The following is a 17,956-nucleotide window of genomic DNA, read 5'->3' on the forward strand; positions in this document are numbered from 1 at the left end:
GAAAATTCTGCTTACAAGTAAAAAGGTATATCAATCTTGAGCAATAGTCTACTTTAAAGTAAAATATTAGTGACAAATTGTATTGATAAATAAACTTATAATATTATCTCAATATCCCTTCTATTCCGTGTGCATACAATACAAACCTGTTCTTAGAAGTACCAAGGAACAGAGCAGGTAAAGAAAACAAGTTTGGAGGAATCCTCCAAACACAAAATTTTCCCACATTTAAAACAGGAGCTCAGGAAAGAATTGACACAAACTGTTGGACAAGGCAGGTAAAAAACCAAACTTACCTTGGTTATTTCAAACTCCATTTGGAATTCAGTCATATTTTTCATAGATTCTTGCTTTCTCAACTGTTTCTGGTGTAATGATTCAAATCTTTTTAAAGAATTATCAACTGATAACATTGTTGGTGAGCTTTCCACAGGTGAGCTTAGAGCATCATAGAATTCATCATCAGAATCTGTAAAAGGTAAATATGGTTAAACATGTGGAATTTTAACTTACATATTACATGCATAAACATGTAAGATTTCCTTTGTGCAAACGTCTATTTTATTTTATGTCAAAAAAATACATTTTTATCACTTACTTTTATCAGTTTAAAATGTCCTACCCCACCTTCCTGTGCATGTATTTTAAACGTACGATCTAAGGATGGTGTATTACTTACTCGAACGTAGTTACAACAAACACTATTTTTATATTATTAAACATGTAACACACGTATGTAATTTGTTAATTATATCAAATTACAGGGCTATTTAGTTTGAAAAGACCCACAACAATAACAGATTTTTACTTTGTGAGAGAAGTTAACACAAGTGATATTGGTTTGTGTATTTCAACAAAAATAATAGGCATCTGTATCAGGTACAAGGGAATAAACAAATGAATTCCTATTAAAACAAAGCACGTTGGAAACAGACTACCTGGATTAATAAATTGTCCCTCTTCAGCACTAATTTGGAAGACAATTAACTTTCAAGAATGTAGAATATTTTGGAAAAAAACTAAAATAATCCAAATATATTTGTGGGAGGATCTGAAAAAATGTACTTTCAATCAATATTCTGAAACTAGGACAATAAAGTAATGAAGTGCTTGATAGCTAAGCAGTGGAATGAGCAGTTTGGCTTCTCTTTTGGAATGTTTCATACCTCCATGTGGTACAAATCGTACCACAAGAATCCCTCTGTCACAGAACTCGGTGTTACTACATGAAGAAATCTAAAAGCATGAATATTTCAAAGCAGTTCAGCAGACCATAAATAAAAAGTTCATATTAAACAAAAAAGATAAGAATTCATAAAGTCAATACTGAGGACAATGAAAGATGTAGTTTAATTTGCTGAAGAATTAATGCATTATATTTTGGACTGCAGTTGGAATACAATTTACTCTTAGAGGGAAAAACCAATGAAAGATTAATCCTTCATAAAATTAAAATGTATACTTTTAGTTAAGACCAAATACGGATCGAATTTTCTTTCTTTGGCTTGGCTTCGTGGACGAAGATTTATGGAGGGGTATGTCCACATCTGCTGCAGGCTCGTTGGTGACTGACAAGTCCGATGCAGGACAGGCAGGCACGGTTGCAACGGTTGCAAGGGAAAATTGGTTGGTTGGGGTTGGGTGTTGAGCTTTTCCTCCTTTGTCTTTTGTCAGTGAAGTGGGCTCTGCGGCCTTCTTCAAAGGAGGTTGCTGCCCGCTGAACTGTAAGGTGCCAAGATGCACGGTTGGAGGCGAGATCAGCCCACTGGCAGTGGTCAATGTGGCAGGCACCAAGAGATTTCTTTAAGCAGTCCTTGTACCTCTTCTTTGGTGCACCTCTGTCTCGGTGGCCAGTGGAGAGCTCGCCATATAACACAATCTTGGGAAGGCGATGGTCCTCCATTTTGGAGACGTGATCCACCCAGCGCAGTTGGGTCTTCAGCAGCATGGATTTGATGCTTGCGGACTCTGCCAGCTCGAGTACTTCGATGTTGGTGATAAAGTCATTCCAATGAATGTTGAGGATGGAGCGGAGACAGTGCTGATGGAAGCGTTCTAGGAGCGGTAGGTGATGCCGGTAGAGGACCCATAATTCGGAGCCGAACAGGAGCGTGGGTATGACAACAGCTCTGTACACGGTGATCTTTGTGTGTTTCTTCAGGTGGTTGTTTTTCCAGACTCTTTTGTGTAGTCTTCCAAAGGTGCTATTTGCCTTGGCAAATCTGTTGTCTATCTCTTTGTCGATCCTTGCATCAGATGAAATGGTGCAGCCGAGGTAGGTAAACTGGTTGACCGTGTTGAGTTCTGTGTGCCCGATGGAGATGTGAGGGGGCTGGTAGTCATGGTGGGGAGCTGGCTGATGGAGGACCTCAATTTTCTTCAGGCTGACTTCCAGGCCAAACATTTTGGCAGTTTCCGCAAAACAGGACGTCATGCGCTGGAGTGCTGGCTCTGAATGGGCAACTAAAGCAGCATCGTCTGCAAAGAGTAGTTCACGGACAAGTTTCTCTTGTGTCTTGGTGTGAGCTTGCAGGCGCCTCGATTGAAGAGACTGCCATCCGTGCGGTACCGGATGTAAACAGCGTCTTCATTGTTGAGGTCTTTCATGGGTTGTTTCAGCATCATGCTGAAGAAGATAGTAAAGAGGGAAGGTGCGAGGACGCAGCCTTGCTTCACGCCGTTGGAGAAGGGTTCGGAGAGCTCATTGCTGTATCTGACCCGACCTTGTTGGTTTTCGTGCAGTTGGATAACCATATTGAGGAACTTGGGGGGGGCATCCGAGGCGCTCTATTATTTGCCAAAGCCCTTTCCTGCTCACGGTGTCAAAGGCTTTGGTGAGGTCAACAAATGTGATGAAGAGTCCTTTGTTTTGTTCTCTGCACTTTTCTTGGAGCTGTCTGAGGGCAAAGACCATGTCAGTAGTTCCTCTGTTTGTGCGAAAGCCACACTGTGATTCTGGGAGGACATTTTCGGCGACACTAGGTATTAGTCTATTAAGGAGAAACCTAGCGAAGATTTTGCTTGCAATGGAGAGCAGTGTGATTCCCCTGTAGTTTGAGCAGTCTGATTTCTCGCCTTTGTTTTTGTACAGGGTGATGATGATGGCATCACGAAGGTCCTGAGGCAGCTTTCCTTGGTCCCAGCAGAACATGAAAAACTCATGCAATTTGGTATGCAGAACTTTGCCGCCAGCCTTCCAGACCTCTGGGGGGAGGATTCCATCCATACCTGCTGCTTTGCCACTTTTCAGTTGTTCAATTGCCTTATATGTCTCATCCCGGGTAAGGACCTCATCCAGCTCTAGCCTCAAGGGTTGTTGAGGGAGCTGGAGCAGGGCGGATTCTTCGACTGAGCGGTTGGCACTGAAAAGGGATTGGAAATGTTCTCACCATCGATTGAGGATGGAGATCTTGTTGCTGAGGAGGACTTCGCCGTTTGAGCTGCGCAGCGGGCTTTGGACTTGGGGTGAGGGGCCGTACACCACCTTTATTGTCTCATAAAAACCCTTGAAGTCGCCAATGTCGGCGCTAAGCTGGGTTCGTTTGGCGAGGCTAGTCCACCACTCATTTTGGATCTCCCGGAGTTTGCGCTGAAGATGGCTGCATGCGAGACGGAAGGCTCGTTTTTTCTCTGGCCAGGAAGGCTTTGCAAGGTGAGCCTGGTGGGCAGATCGCTTCCTTGCCAGCAGCTCCTGGATTTCCTGGTTGTTTTTGTCAAACCAGTCCTTGTTTTTCCTGGAGGAGAAGCCCAGTATCTCTTTAGTGGATTGCAGTATGGCCGTTTTCAGCTGATCCCAGAGGGTTTCAGGAGACGTGTCCATGAGGCAGTTTACATCCTCGAGCTTTGCTTGGAGGTTTGCCTGGAAGTTTCCTCTCACTATGTCTGACTGCAAGTTTCCAACATTGAACCTCTTTCTGGGGGCTCCACTGTTCTTGAACTTTGGCTTGAAGTGAAGGTTGAGCTTGCAGCGAACAAGCCGGTGGTCAGTGTGGCATTCCGCGCTGGGCATGACCCTGGTGTGGAGCACATCTCATTTGTCTCTTCTTCGCACCAGAACATAGTCCAGGAGGTACCAGTGTTTGGATCGGGGATGCATCCAGGTAGTCTTCAGGCTGTCTCTGCTGGAAAAGGGTGTTAGTAATGACAAGCCGCTGTTCTGCGCAGAGTTCCAACAGGAGGCGCCCATTGTCATTGCACTTGCCGACACCATGCTTGCCAAGGATTCCTGGCCAGGTTTGTCTTTGCCGATGCGAGCGTTGAAGTCGCCAAGGATGACAACCTTGTCGGCTGTAGGGGTGCGTTGGATGAGGTTACGCAGATCAGTATAGAACTTGTCCTTTTCTGCTGATTGTGCCTGAAGGGATGGAGCATGGACACTGATGAGAGTGGTTGCTTGTTTTGAAGGGGGAGTCACATGGACATGATCTGGTCAGAGTGGCCTGTTGGGAGGTTTTCGAGTTTGGAGGCAATGGAGTTCTTGACCAGGAAGCCAACGCCAGATAGGCGTCGTTCAGCCTGAGGCTTGCCAGACCAGTAGAGTGTGTAGCCCGCGCCGTGCTCTTGGAGGCTGCCTACATCTGCAAGGCGGACTTTGCTGAGAGCGGCTATGTCGATGTCAAGTCTGAGGAGTTCATGTGCAATGAGGGCAGACCGACGTTCAGGTCGGTGGCTGTCAGCCTTGTCTAGCATGGTTCTGATGTTCCAGCATGCTAACTTGAGTTTGTGTGCATCTTTTGAGGGGGAGGACGTGGACCTGTCCTCGGGTCTGCGCAAAGGAGCTTTTAGGTGGAGTGCAGTGTGCACAGTACTGACCCCACACTTTACACCCATGGTTCATGTGCCGTGGCCAAGCAAGCTGGGACGTGGCAGTGAGGTCCTTGGGTCGTAGGTTTTATATCAGAGTGACCTTCTCCTATGCAAGTTGCTTAACCGGGCTGAAGAGGCCTGCCTCCCCTTTTAGGTTGAACCATTTCTGGAGATCTACGACCGCTGTCCAGTTATGGAGTGGTGCGCCCTGGAATCGGCCTGCGTGTGTTTACTCCTGCCGCAGCCGAGTAAAGGGGATGCAGCATTGGTTGAGGATCAGAAAGAAAAGTTCTAGTAGAAAATTTTTTTTTAAGACTGGAGAGAACCCTGCAATGGATTTCACAATTGTTAGTGTTTAGACTATTGGTTTTTGAAATGTGTATTAAACTCTGAAATACATTAAACAGTTCTCATTGACCGCTCCCGGCCCGGGGCTCGGCTGCCAATGGTCGGGCTGTGCGGGCTGCCGGGGTTTGCCTGGCGACGGCGGCCTGTGTTCGGTGCTCGGGCAGCGGTGCGGGCAGGCCCGGTCTCGGCTGGCTGTCTCTCCCCACGAAGCGGCTATTACCTCAGGTGGACTCAGGCAGGACCTCGAGCCCCCCGGGCGGCAGCAACAGGACTAATAATTCAAGGAACATTGTACTCCATAAAAAAACAATGAATAAAACATCAAGATCTTATAGCTCTAAAGAAGAACTTAATGAAAGGTAATGGCACCAATGCCAGGGCAGTTCCCATCACAATAAAGTCCCAGATTGTCCTCCAAGGCTCTCCCTAAAGTAATCAAGGTCTGATCAGAACAGCTATATAACTAATGATAACGTTGCCTGGTCAAGAGACCAGAGGATGGGGACTTTGCACAAGAAGATATCACAAATGACTGACTGCACGCTCGTCTGCATGGAATTGGCTCAGTCTCAATAAATGAATATCCTCACACTGTGTACAGACCCTGTATCACATCTCCAAATGTGTCTAAGAATGCTTTGGATTGCACTTCGCAAGATGAATGGGCCCTGCAATGGCAGATCAACTGAAATTAACACATTTCTCTCTGATCAGAAAACAGATGTGTGCAATAGAGGGATGGTATTGGTCATGAGTGAAGCAAAAGATGAAAATGAAAAAAAAAAAATGGGCAAATGAATTTGGTCCATTAATTCAGCAATCTTATCAGTCTTAAATAAAATTGCTGGTGTTGATCAAGAAAGTAAATTTAGTATCTACTTCATCATGCCACGAAGTCATAATATGGAATGTATCATCCAACAATATCACAGGCATAAAACAATTTAGTCATGTGAAGATGTTATTTAGAAATCAGAGTTGTTACAATATTATGGTGATGGATAAATATATCTTTAAAAGAGATAGATTGTGGGGGTTTAGTGTAGGTCATTTCATAAACAGAGTAACACTTTTTAAAACACATCTCATTTAAAATGCAAGAGCTTTGCTGAAGCTATATGTTGAGGTTCCGAGTGACTTTGCAGAGAAAATGGAACTGGTTTGGAAAGAACTTCAAAAGGAGTTGGAAATGGGCAATAAAATACAGGCTCAAAGATACTGATAAGATCTTCCAAAGATTGAGTTTGGAGGCCTGTAAGAGGATTTTGGTTTTTACAAGCAGAAAAGAAAAAGGGAGCGGGGTGGAAGGGAGGGAGTGAGGGAGAGAGAGAGAGAGAGAGAGAGAGAGAGAGAGAGAGAGAGAGAGAGAGAGAGAGAGAGAGAGAGAGAGAGATGAATTCTACAGAAGCAGTTGAAGCTGCAAAATGGGAAGTTGGCAGGCTTGTTGACAGCCCCCATTTTGAAGACAGGTAGTGAGTTCTGAGTGCAGCCTGTTCAAAGCCCTTATAGTCCTTACAAGAGGAAATGGCTGGCTAGATTGTTTCTCCTGAAACAAGGGAAACAAGAAGAACTCTGTGGTGACCTGGAAGAAGAGGTTATCATTTGGAAAACCCATGATGGGGCAAGTTTCTTCAGCAAGACACTTGGAGGAAATCAGTTTGTGTGTGTCCAGTGAGCAACAAATTTCTCTCTGAGACCAACAAGAAACTTCCTGAGTGATAACCATTTAACTTTAAGCATCAGAGCCTGGTGAAGATTCATAAATGTTGAATTCTGTTCAGTATAAGAATTGCCTCATACCGGTGAACTGGGAGAAGTGAGAAGTGAATGATTGGACTGTGAAACAATGAACTTTCCTGATCATATATATATTACATACAGGTGCATTTAGAATTAGAAGTTGTTAATAGTAATAAATTTAAGACTGATCTCGTTATTATGTTTAAAGAAAATTAAATGCAACTTTTGTTTAAGTAACCATTGTCTTGATGAATTTCTATTGGTGCTAGGTTTTGGAGACCTCTGGACTCATAACGGAGTTGTAAAATATTTAAGACTATAGGCAGATTGGTATCCACATGAATTAAGAAAGATTTTTTTTCCCCCCAGTATTTTAGCAAATCTCACCTGTCATACTAAGAACAGAAGAGTACAGATCCTTGCGTAGTGCTCTCTTTTTCACTGACTGTGGTGTCATACCAGGCGATGGTTTATGTGCCTAAACAGATTATATGCAGAGAAAATTAACCATGCATAAATCATATTTAAAATATCACACAACTCTTTGGAGAAAATTGCCTCTGTGGATATCAATTTTTACCACATTTTCAAATTAGAATGAGTAACATAAAAGAACTTGTTTCAGAAAACCACATCCATCATGAACAAACAATATTTTCTTTCATGAAGGTTACCAATACTTTATAGCAATTCACAGCATTCCACTTCATTTATAATTTAAGATTACCTGTCGAGATTTGAAAGATGCCTGTGGTGCCAGTGGGCGACTTTCTGGTGTAGGAATGCTATCAATTAATCCTAAAACACCTCTAAGTTTTTGGTCTGAGATGCAAACTGAAAGTAAAGCAAGACCACCATATACTTTAAATCTGAAAAACAAAATCCATGTATGAGCGCCATGTACAGAACAATCCTGGAAAAACAATACAAAAATTATTTTAGGTAATGTTCCAAATCCTCTTTTGTTTTCCACTTGCAAGTTCTAAAGTTATTGAAATAACTTAGCTCTTATTTAAAATGGTAAATGGATGACCATATCATTCTAAAAATAAAATAAAATAAATGTATTGAACAGTGAAGTGTATGCCCGTTAAGTAGCAGCCATGGATAGAGAAAAAGAATTAATATTTTAGGTTGATGACCTCTCATGAGAACTGATAGAAAGCTGTGGAACAAAAATGTTAACTCTTTTTCTCTCCATCTCTCCATTCCTACAGATGCTGCATAATCTACTCTTTTTCAACATCTGCAGTATTTTAATTATAAAGAGGCAACTTTGCCACAGTAATAAATTACTTCAATCAACTAGGTATGAAATAAGACCACACAATCAAAACCAAAGAACATTCTGTTTGTCAAAGAATGGATTGTGAATATACAAAATAAAACATATATAGCCTTATGAAACTGTGACAATATTATGAAATGGAAGGTTACAATACAAAGTCATTAATGATATGCAAATAATATACTTAATATTTCTACAATTGTTTCCTACATTTCAATTATTACAATTAAAAGTAATTCAAGTTCTATGGGTTTTTCCAAAATGGGATATAATGCTATATAAATGTGTTTTCTTTTAATACAGTAAAACTCCTGTTATCTGGAATCCAAGCAACCAGCAACCTCAATCAAATGGCAAAAAAAGGAAAATAAATTTATAAAATAAAAAATAAATGACAATAAATAAAAGTTTAAAATTGTAAAAGTACATGTTCTCTGAAATAACACATAAACCTTTGGTGAAAATGGGAACAAATATTCAGCCAGCAGAGCTCCTTGGTCATGCTTTGCTCATAGCAACTGTTTGAATAAAGTTGTGTTTGAATAAAATGGCATCGGACAGGATGAAGAGCAGGTTGATGCTTCTCACTATTGGGGTGACTCTCTTAAAATGTCTCCTTATCCTTGCTTAGTATTTGTTGATGCATTGAATAACCAGAACACACTAAGTGGCAACCTCTGACGAATGCTTTAATGTTAAATTCAACAATACAATACTGGATATGATTACCACCACCAACCAAGCTCTGTCTCCTTTTTTTAACTAGTGCGCTTTGTGGGGACTCGCGCATGCGCAATAGTGTCATAGTGAGTACAGTGGCTGCAGTCAACCAATAGAAGCAGCTGTCTACATCCCCTTTCTTGGGCAACCCCTTCACATATCATGATCTATGCAAGTGTTGTCCATTTCAATAATTATAGTTCAGCAGTGAACAGTCAACCCAGTTTAATCCCAATATTTTGGGTTGGGCTTACAAGTGCGCCCAAAGTGTGTTATGTAGTAGCCATTAGTGGAAGTGGATACTTGAGGTGCTGCTTGAGGTACTTCAGCTTGAAAGGATGTGCCATCCATAGTCTCGGGGTTGCGGCCATTTGTTTCATGGGTTATAACTGAGGGAGCTCTGCCTACCCTGGGTTCATGTTCCAGATCCTGGTTTATAGTCTCATCAGGAATGGTTCTGGATGGCGGTGGCTAGTCTGTAGTTTCATAAGGAGTGGTTTGGGATGGGGTGGCTCCCTTATGGGTAGGATGTGTCAATGGTTTCTCCGATACACCTTTCCTTCTGCTTTTACCAGGTATGACCTGGAACCTTGGCAGCTCCTTTCAACTATGCCTATACGGTCATAGCCCCTGTGGAGTCTGGATCCTTATGACTTGCCCTTCTGCTAATGGCATGAACAGTCAGCTGTTTCTATCATAGCATATTTTCTGCATTAGCCTCCTGTTCAGTAGTTGGGATTTAATTTCTTGTGGATTCTTTAGCTGAGGCTCCAAGAGTCTTTTTGCCACAGGCAGAGTCATCAATGTCTGCCTGGACATGAGTCGTTGTGCCGGAGAGACCAATATGGCATCGCCGGGGATGTTCCTTAGGTTCAACAGGTTTAGGAACACATCCGTATTTTCCATGTGGAACTTCTCCATAAGTTGCTTCGCACTCCTCACAGCTCTTTCAGCCAACCCATTTGACTGTGGGTACTCTGGGCTGCTCTGGGTTGAAATCCCATGTTGTTGCAAAGTGTTTGGATTTCTCGCTAGTGAAATGGGGTTATTGTCCAATAGCAGAGATTGGGGTTCCCCATGCACTAAAAAATGTCTTTTTAACTTGATAATGACTGCCGACGAGGTGATGTTGGGTTAAAAGTCTATCTCAAACAATCCAGAGTATGAATCGACAAGAACCAAATACTGTTGACTGTGCTATTCGAAGATGTCTGTTGCCACAGTTGACCAGGGGAGGTCCGGCACTGCATGAAGCTGCAGTGGCTCTTTCTGTTGGTGCAGTCTGGTGCACTGAGCAAGCTTGCACCTCCTGGTCTATGTTCTTAGTCATCCCTTGCCAAAAAACTGTCTCTAGCCCTGCTTTTGGTTGCTTCTGCACCTGAGTGCCCTCCGTGCAGGATGTTGACATAAATGTTTTTCAGTTAACTCTGAACTACTGCTCTCAGGCCTTTCATTATGAGTCCATCATCAATGAGTAATTTGTCCCAGAATGGGAAGTAGTGTTGAACTTCAGGTGATAGGCTGCACTGCTTGTCAGGCCAGCCGCCTTTGATAAAACTGCTCAGAGTCCTCAAAGTTGCATCTTCAGCTGTGTGCTGTCTCAGTTACTGTCATTGTATCAAATGTGTCCTCTTCCTCAGCTTGTTGGATAGTGAATTTTCTGGGAGCACAAGATAGCGAATTCGCTAAATGCATTTCTTTTCTACACTAGTAAACTAAAGTCACGTTATATTTCTGAAGCATGAGCACCATTATCTGTAATCCTGCAGGGGCCACATGGATTGGCTTTTTCAAAATTGTGCCCAGAGATAAGTGGTCAGTCTCTATGGTCACTGGTTTGCCATATAGTTGTTGAATTTTGAGCAGGCAAAAACTACTGCCAACAACTCCTCTATTGGTGGTGAGTAACTTGGATGCATAGGCCACTGATTTTACATCCTGCAGCCATGCTACACCCAGACTGTACTGTGATGCATCACAGGTTAGCATGACTGGTCTTCGTATGTTGTAGTACGATAGAACAGGTGGACGTGACATATGCCTTTTTAATGTGTGGAATACTTTTTGTTGTTGCTCCTGCCAGGACCAAACTATGTCTTAATGTGTAAACTGCCTTAGCAGGGTGGTAAGATCACTGATGTTCGGAATGAATTTGATCAGGTAGTTGACCATGCCCTTTGTAGCACTGTCACGTCTGTCAGAACTGGCATTTCACTAATTGCTCTAGTCTTTGAAGAGTCCGTCTTCAGGCTTTCTCCTGTGAAAAGATGGCCTACGTAACCGACCTGGTTCAGCCTAAATATGCACTTACAGATTAGCCTTCCGGGCTTTGTCAAGTAAATTTTAAAAATTTACGTCGTGTTCTTCCAAGTCTTTATCAGTATGTCATCAACAATGATGGCACAGGGATACCCTGCAAAGATTTGCTCTATTGATCTTTGAAATACTTCACTGGCTGAATTGATTACAAATGACATTTGCAGGAATCTGTATCGGCCGAAACCCATGCTGAATGTGGTCAACAGTGATGACTTGTAGTCAAGTTTGATTTGCCAGAAGGAATTCTTTGCATTCAAAACCGAAAAAAATGGTTGTGTCAGCCATCTGCGCAGCAACTTCCTCCACAGTATGCATTAAGATGGTGTGGTCATTTTAAAGTTGCATTGAGGTCTCTCGGGTCAATGCAGATCCGGATCTCCTGTCTGTCTTATTTTTAGCATCCACCATGGAGGACACCCATTCAATGGACTCGAAGACTGGGGTAATCAAGCCCAGGTCCTGCAATCCTGTCCAGCTCGGCCTTAGCCCTGTCCTTCATTGCTATTGGTATATGGCATGCTGGACGAACCATGGGCCTCACTTCTGGATCGAGCCACATGGAGTACGTCACTGGCAGTTTTCCCAGTTCTTCTGTAAAAAGGTCACTGTATTCAGGAAAGATTCTGTGCATCAGATCATCTTCTGCCGGACTTATCTGATATGCCTCTCTGCTGAACGCAACAGGACCTATGTCCATGCATGCGCTCAGGCCCAGCAGAGGCTTATGAAAAAAGTTAGTTTGTGCAATTGTCCTTGAACTTAGCACTGCAGTAGTACTATACCATCAGTTCTAATTTTGCTACCCCTATATGCCACTAGACTTATGGATTTGGAGCACAGTATGACCTGTTGACTTCCTCAGTAGGTTGAATGTTCTTCGTTACATGACATTGCACTTGGCTCCAGTGTCAACTTTCACGTCTGTTGCTTTACCATTGATCTTCATTGTTACAAATGCTTCATTATTCCTTCAGATTCTTGTTGGGTCTCTTGCCATCTGTAGAGTCAATCCATCAACGAAATACTCATCATCAGAGTTGGTTTGTCCTTGCTCAGGTTCCAACTGGTTAATCTTCCTTCTGTATCTGGGTCTCGGGGTGAGTTGCTGCCTAGCTCTGCAGCATCTGCTGAAATGGTTCCATTTCCAGCATTCTCTGCACTGCTCGCCAAGTACCGGGCACATCTCTCGTCTTGCCACATGGTCACCATTGCAGTTGCCGCACTCCGTCCTGGCTGAGAGTGTAGCAGGGCTTGTCTTCTGGCCTCCAGTCCCTGCCTGTTTGCAGATCCCGCCTGGACTGCGTCTATGCTCGCGCCTGGCTGCTGCAGAGGGGTTAGCTTTTTGCTGTCCTCTTCTGTGGTTTTGTAAGCCAGGCACGTGGAGATGGTCTTTGCAAGCGTTAGTTCATTGTCACGCAGCAGTGCCTTTCTCATGCCTTCGTCGCCGATGCCGCAGATCATCCTGTCTTTAATCAACTCATCACAGAGGGCGCCGAAGTCACAGGTCCTTGTCCTGATTGAATTGACTTGCCAGGCCTCTGGTTTCTCATATTAAATCTGTGCCTTTCCATCATCAAGTTCTTTTGTGGATTACATATTTCTCAAAATTTACTTTTTAAACATTTGGGGTCCTCTCTTGACTCAGCTGGACTGATAATGATACCCCCTCCATGCACCTCATTTGCATATATGAATGACTTTTCCCTTTAGATGGCCTCATAGCCCACTAAATTTAGTAAAATGTATGCTTTGACTCGGGCAGACTTATCACTATGCGCTGCCGTGATGAAAATGTCTTACTCTTGTTCGAATATGTGCCAATTCTCGGCCACATTGCCTTCAAACACGAGCGGTCAGGCCTTCTGAATCTGTCTGCCATTATGGTGCTGTCATAAATGTGTTACAAACGTGGCGTTGGTTACTCATTTTTCACTTGAAGGCTTCAGGTTCAGACTTCTGACACCATGTTTGTTGATGCATTGAATAATCAGACAACACAAATGCTTTTCTGTTAAATTCAACAAATGGCATCCACCACCAGCCAAGCTCCATCTCCTTTTTTTAAACTAGCGTGCTTCGCGGGGATTTAAGTATGCACAATAGCGTCATAGCGAATACAGTGGTTGGAGTGGGTACAGACAGCCAAATAGAAGCGGCTATCTATACTTAGTAAGAGTCTTTATCTTTGAGTATGCTTATTAAGTATATTAGTAAGTCTTTATCTGTAACTTGGAGGGGGGGTTTAATTACGATGTTATTGTGGTCATTGTGGGAGGGGCAGCGGAAACCTGTGGATGCAGTGACAGTTAAATGTTTTCAAAGAATGTGACTCAAAATAAGGTAAATGTTTTAAGGTTCATGGTTCATGCAAGTGAAGTTTGTTCAGTGTATGTAAATACACTTTTTTGTCTTTTAAACTGTCCATTCTTAATGCAGGTAAATTAGTTAAGGCATCGTAAGAGTGAGTCTCCAGCAACCAGAAAACTCGCTTATTTAGCATCTACCAATCCCTGGAGGTCCCGGATACTAGGGGTTTTACTGTGCTTACAAACTAGAATATGTATTTAATGTAGTTGAACAAAAAGTGAAACAGAATTTCAAACTGAAATATTACAGCATCAAATTCTGTACATACAAAATTGAGAAAAAAAATTAAATCTTGTAATTATTTAAGTACCTCACATTGCATTTCCAAATATCTCGAATACAGCAATAAGCATTTATTAAGCAGCAATGTGATCGTAAAAATGTCACAAAAAACTTGAGCTATCAACAAATCTGATAATAACCTAAATGGCCAGCTATAAAGGGATCTTAAAATTAGAGATAGAGAGAATGGTAGAAATTCGGACCTGGCTAAATCAAGGGATAATGCTCAAAAGTTCAGCAGATAAAATTATGGATACATGGGAAGATTAAAAAAATAAAGATGATCAAGGAAATGGAGAGATTTGAAAGCGTACGATTTTTAAATAGACCTTGCAGACCAACCACACTTTTTAGATCAGTAAACAGAGAGATAGTGGATAAATACATGTTAGGATATGGACAAAGTTGTACAAGCCCATTGCTCAGCAGATCAGGTAGCATCTGAGAAAAGAGAAGAAATTTTCCAGTGCATGCCCTAATTTCAGGCAGGGAAAGAGAGAAAACAAATTTGTTTTTAGTTGCAAAGCAGGTAGCAGAGGGATGGGTAGAACAAAGGGAATAGCCCTGATAGGATGTGACTGCATTATGTCATGTTGTAGGAGTTAGAAGCTAATTTTGTTTTTTGGCTGTGCTATGTATTACGTGTTGCTGTTGGCCATACTATAATGATGGAAAGTGAGGAAAAATAGAGCTTAACAGCAGAAATAGCCAGTTTAGATACAGGTGAAAAGAGAGAGAGTTCCTAAAACTGCAGAATTCAATAGAGTTTTGAAGGAAGTAACGAACTCACACAGAAGACGAAGTTTGTTCCTCTGGTACAATGCAGGAGGCTGTAGATCAGTGGTTCTCAACCTTTTTCTTTTCACTCACATACCACTTTAAGTAAAATCCTCGGTGCTTGTGATTAGTAAGGGATTGCTTAAGGTGGTATGTGAGTGGGAAGGGAAGGTTGAGAATCACTGCTCTAGATCTAATGGTTACTGAAATATTTTGCTTGAGAAAAATTGTCATTTCCTTTGGAGTTATGAAACCGTGTGCATAATGAGTCAATTAGTTACAATTAAAACAGTAGTTTTCAAACTTTATCTTTCCACCCACATACCACCTTAAGCAATCCTTTACTAATCACAGAGCACTTAAAGAGGTATGTGAGTGGAAAGAAAAAGGTTGAGAATCACTGTTGTAGATTAATAGGTCAGAGTGGGAATGGAAAGTAAAAGTGGTAGGCCAATATGAAGCTCATGATTATCCTTCTGGACTAAAAAAGGTGTTCCACAAAGCAATCACTCATTCTGCTTTTGACTACTACAATGTGGAGAAAACCCACATTGTCCACAACAAAAGCAATTGCAAGTGTAAGTAAATCACAGCTTCACCCATTTGAATCCCTTTTCATGATCAAAGGACCCAAATAGGTTAACAGGTGTCCCAGTTTGTGAGATCAATTGTCACTTAACTAATAAAATACATACGTACTTCGGCATTCTTGAATCAGTGACAACCATTGCTCTGCAAAATTCAAGTTTTAAATCCATAGGTTGCAAGATGTGCTGAGAGGATTGCTTTGTTTTACGAGCTGCTTTCCAATTCTCCGCTAAATCAAAACAAATTTCATTAAAGTTCATTCTTTAACCTCAGTAATTATCAGACAGTGAAATGCCAAATTTATCAAATAATCTTAAAATTTACAAAGGAAGTAACTATTTACCTAATCATCAATCATTCAATATACATAACAATTTGATATATAAAACCATTTGTTATAAAATAAGTATCAAGCAATAATTTTGTAGCTTTTAGACATTTAAGAAAATACATACTTGGCTCAGCATAGAGCAGTTGAACACTACTCAGCCGAACATCAAAACAGTCATAGGCTCTGGCCATGATATCTTCCAAGGTGCTTTCTCCAGCTGTGATTTGAGGCAGGTGTGCACGACTTTTACTAATCATCTTAGAAAGATGAAAGATATAAATGCAAAATTTTAAAATAAGACCGAGAATTACTCTCCTTGCATATATAGGAAAACAAATTATAATAAATAACAAGCATTCAGCTATATATAGGGAAAATTATTTACTCGTAATGATATGAGAAAAACCCAATTTTTATTGGGCCACAGAATTTGTAGTTGGTGCCGTTGCAGCACTGCTAACTTCTGACCTTCATTTCCCTGAAACCTTCTTATCATTTCTGTGGCAAGAACGTACTACTCTTAACCACCTCCAGCTTTCCAGCTTACTCGTCAAATTGGTCTACATATGTTAGTAAGCAGTCAGTCACCACACCTGCTCAGAAATAGAAATCGAGAGGCCAAGAAGCACATTTTACACTCAACATATTGAGCATAAAATAGTATCAATATAGGACCATAAAATCTACATGTCATTAAACAACAAAATTCCTTAGCCTCAACATTTTCTAATGATGCATTCCAAAGAAAGCTCATGATATCTTCATATAAGGCACCATATTCTAAAAGAGCAACATACAAAAGTGTTAAGAATTTTATCCTTACATTAGTAAGTAAAATCCCGAAATCTGACCAGGTTACTCAGTCTTAATGGGACAAAAATGTGAAAACTTTTGGAAATATACAGTAAAGCCAGTGTCTTGATTCCAACAAAATACTTCAAGGGAGTAATTCTGGGCCTATTTTCTAACATACAACTGCTAAATATAGTGTGCAGGATACTGTTCATACACATCTTTTAAGTCAGGACCACTTCTAAGTCTCTAATGTTCTTGATATATTAAGAATCTATAGCGATCTTATTCACTTATAGGGAATCCTAAGCAAATACAAATTACTGATCACAGTTACCATAATAAAACAGTAGTCTCTTCTATTAGGCAGTAGAGACTTTAACCAGAATAATCCTACTGATGTTCAAAACTAATGGAAAAATTGCATCACATTAGACTTTAAACACTTCTGCAAATACATTTTGGTTCATTTGTTAAACGACAAGTCATGAACAGTTTATCAGTCCCATCTGAAATTCTATATGCATTATAGAATAAAAATACAAAGGCCATACACATAACATAGCATGGCTACGACCTAAGCAAATTTCTGAACATAATTAGAGCAATCATTTTGACAATCAAATTGGTTATTTTATCGAGAAGAAAATGAAGAAATTTTCACTTGAAGAGCTACAAGGAAGAGCTACAAAGTTACAAGGAACTTCCTACCACAGAACATTATTGAGGCTAGTTCAAAAGGAAGTTAGCTGTGATCCTCTTGGTTAGTTTGAAACATTTGCTTTTACGTACTTGTTCTTATTTTTCACTTCGTTTCTTTCCTCATGTTTGTTAACTGGTAAGCTAAAGTTACCTTAATTATCTTTACAGATATTTTGTCTCAATATCTTCCCAATCTTGGTTTTTATTAACAAACACACTAGGGGTGGCTAACATTTTAATTTTTAATTTAGACATACAGGCCATTTCAGCCCACGAGTACATACTGGGGGTGTAGGTTAATTGGGCTTATTGTATACATTAAAAATTGAAAGGTGAGCCACCCCTGCTCTAGCACCATATCTACAGAAACCCCAGTTTATTTGTGACCTAGATTGCTGTTTGAATGGCAGATTGCATAGTCTCTCTGAGTTCATGGGTTTTGTGTACATGAGTGGTAGAATTTGGGGGGACTGATGAAAGGTGGGGAAAATAAAATGGGATTAGCACAGGACTGAGTAAGTGAGTGGCTGATACTCAGCTTGAACTTGGTGTGCCAAAGGACATATTCTGTCACTTATCTATTTCATCATCTTTACAATTATCTCTAAAGATGTTACATTTTTTTAAATTCCAGGATACTTTAACTCACTGAAGCTGAAAAAAAATACTTCTGCTTTTACAAGCTTACCCTTAAATTACCAAGATCAAGAACCAGTAAGCTGGCAGATTTATCAAAAAAGCCATTCCGTGGAACAATAATATACGAAGCCATAAAGTTTATTTTCAAGTCCAGGACCTTCTGAGTCTCAATAATGTACATCAAACCTGTAAAAGAAATAGAATGGAAAAACAAATGTAAAAGTATTAAATGTATAATTATGAACTCTTTGTTGACA

The 17,956-nt window shown here is 41.0% G+C and overlaps 1 protein-coding gene across 5 annotated transcripts in view; it reads right to left on the reverse strand.

Moving 5' to 3' along the window:
* vps13a (vacuolar protein sorting 13 homolog A) overlaps positions 1–17,956 on the reverse strand; it is a 397,184-nt gene that overhangs the window by 251,273 nt on the left and 127,955 nt on the right. For all 5 annotated transcript variants that reach the window (XM_069930496.1, XM_069930495.1, XM_069930501.1 and 2 more), the window contains 6 exons: positions 17,749–17,885; positions 15,691–15,823; positions 15,347–15,464; positions 7,622–7,763; positions 7,282–7,372; positions 297–469 (listed from right to left, as the gene is read on the reverse strand). In XM_069930496.1, the coding sequence (XP_069786597.1) occupies positions 297–469; positions 7,282–7,372; positions 7,622–7,763; positions 15,347–15,464; positions 15,691–15,823; positions 17,749–17,885 (794 nt within the window). The remainder of the gene's footprint in view (positions 1–296; positions 470–7,281; positions 7,373–7,621; positions 7,764–15,346; positions 15,465–15,690; positions 15,824–17,748; positions 17,886–17,956) is intronic.

Source organism: Narcine bancroftii, chromosome 1, assembly GCF_036971445.1.
Source record: "Narcine bancroftii isolate sNarBan1 chromosome 1, sNarBan1.hap1, whole genome shotgun sequence".
Lineage (NCBI taxonomy): Eukaryota > Metazoa > Chordata > Chondrichthyes > Torpediniformes > Narcinidae > Narcine > Narcine bancroftii.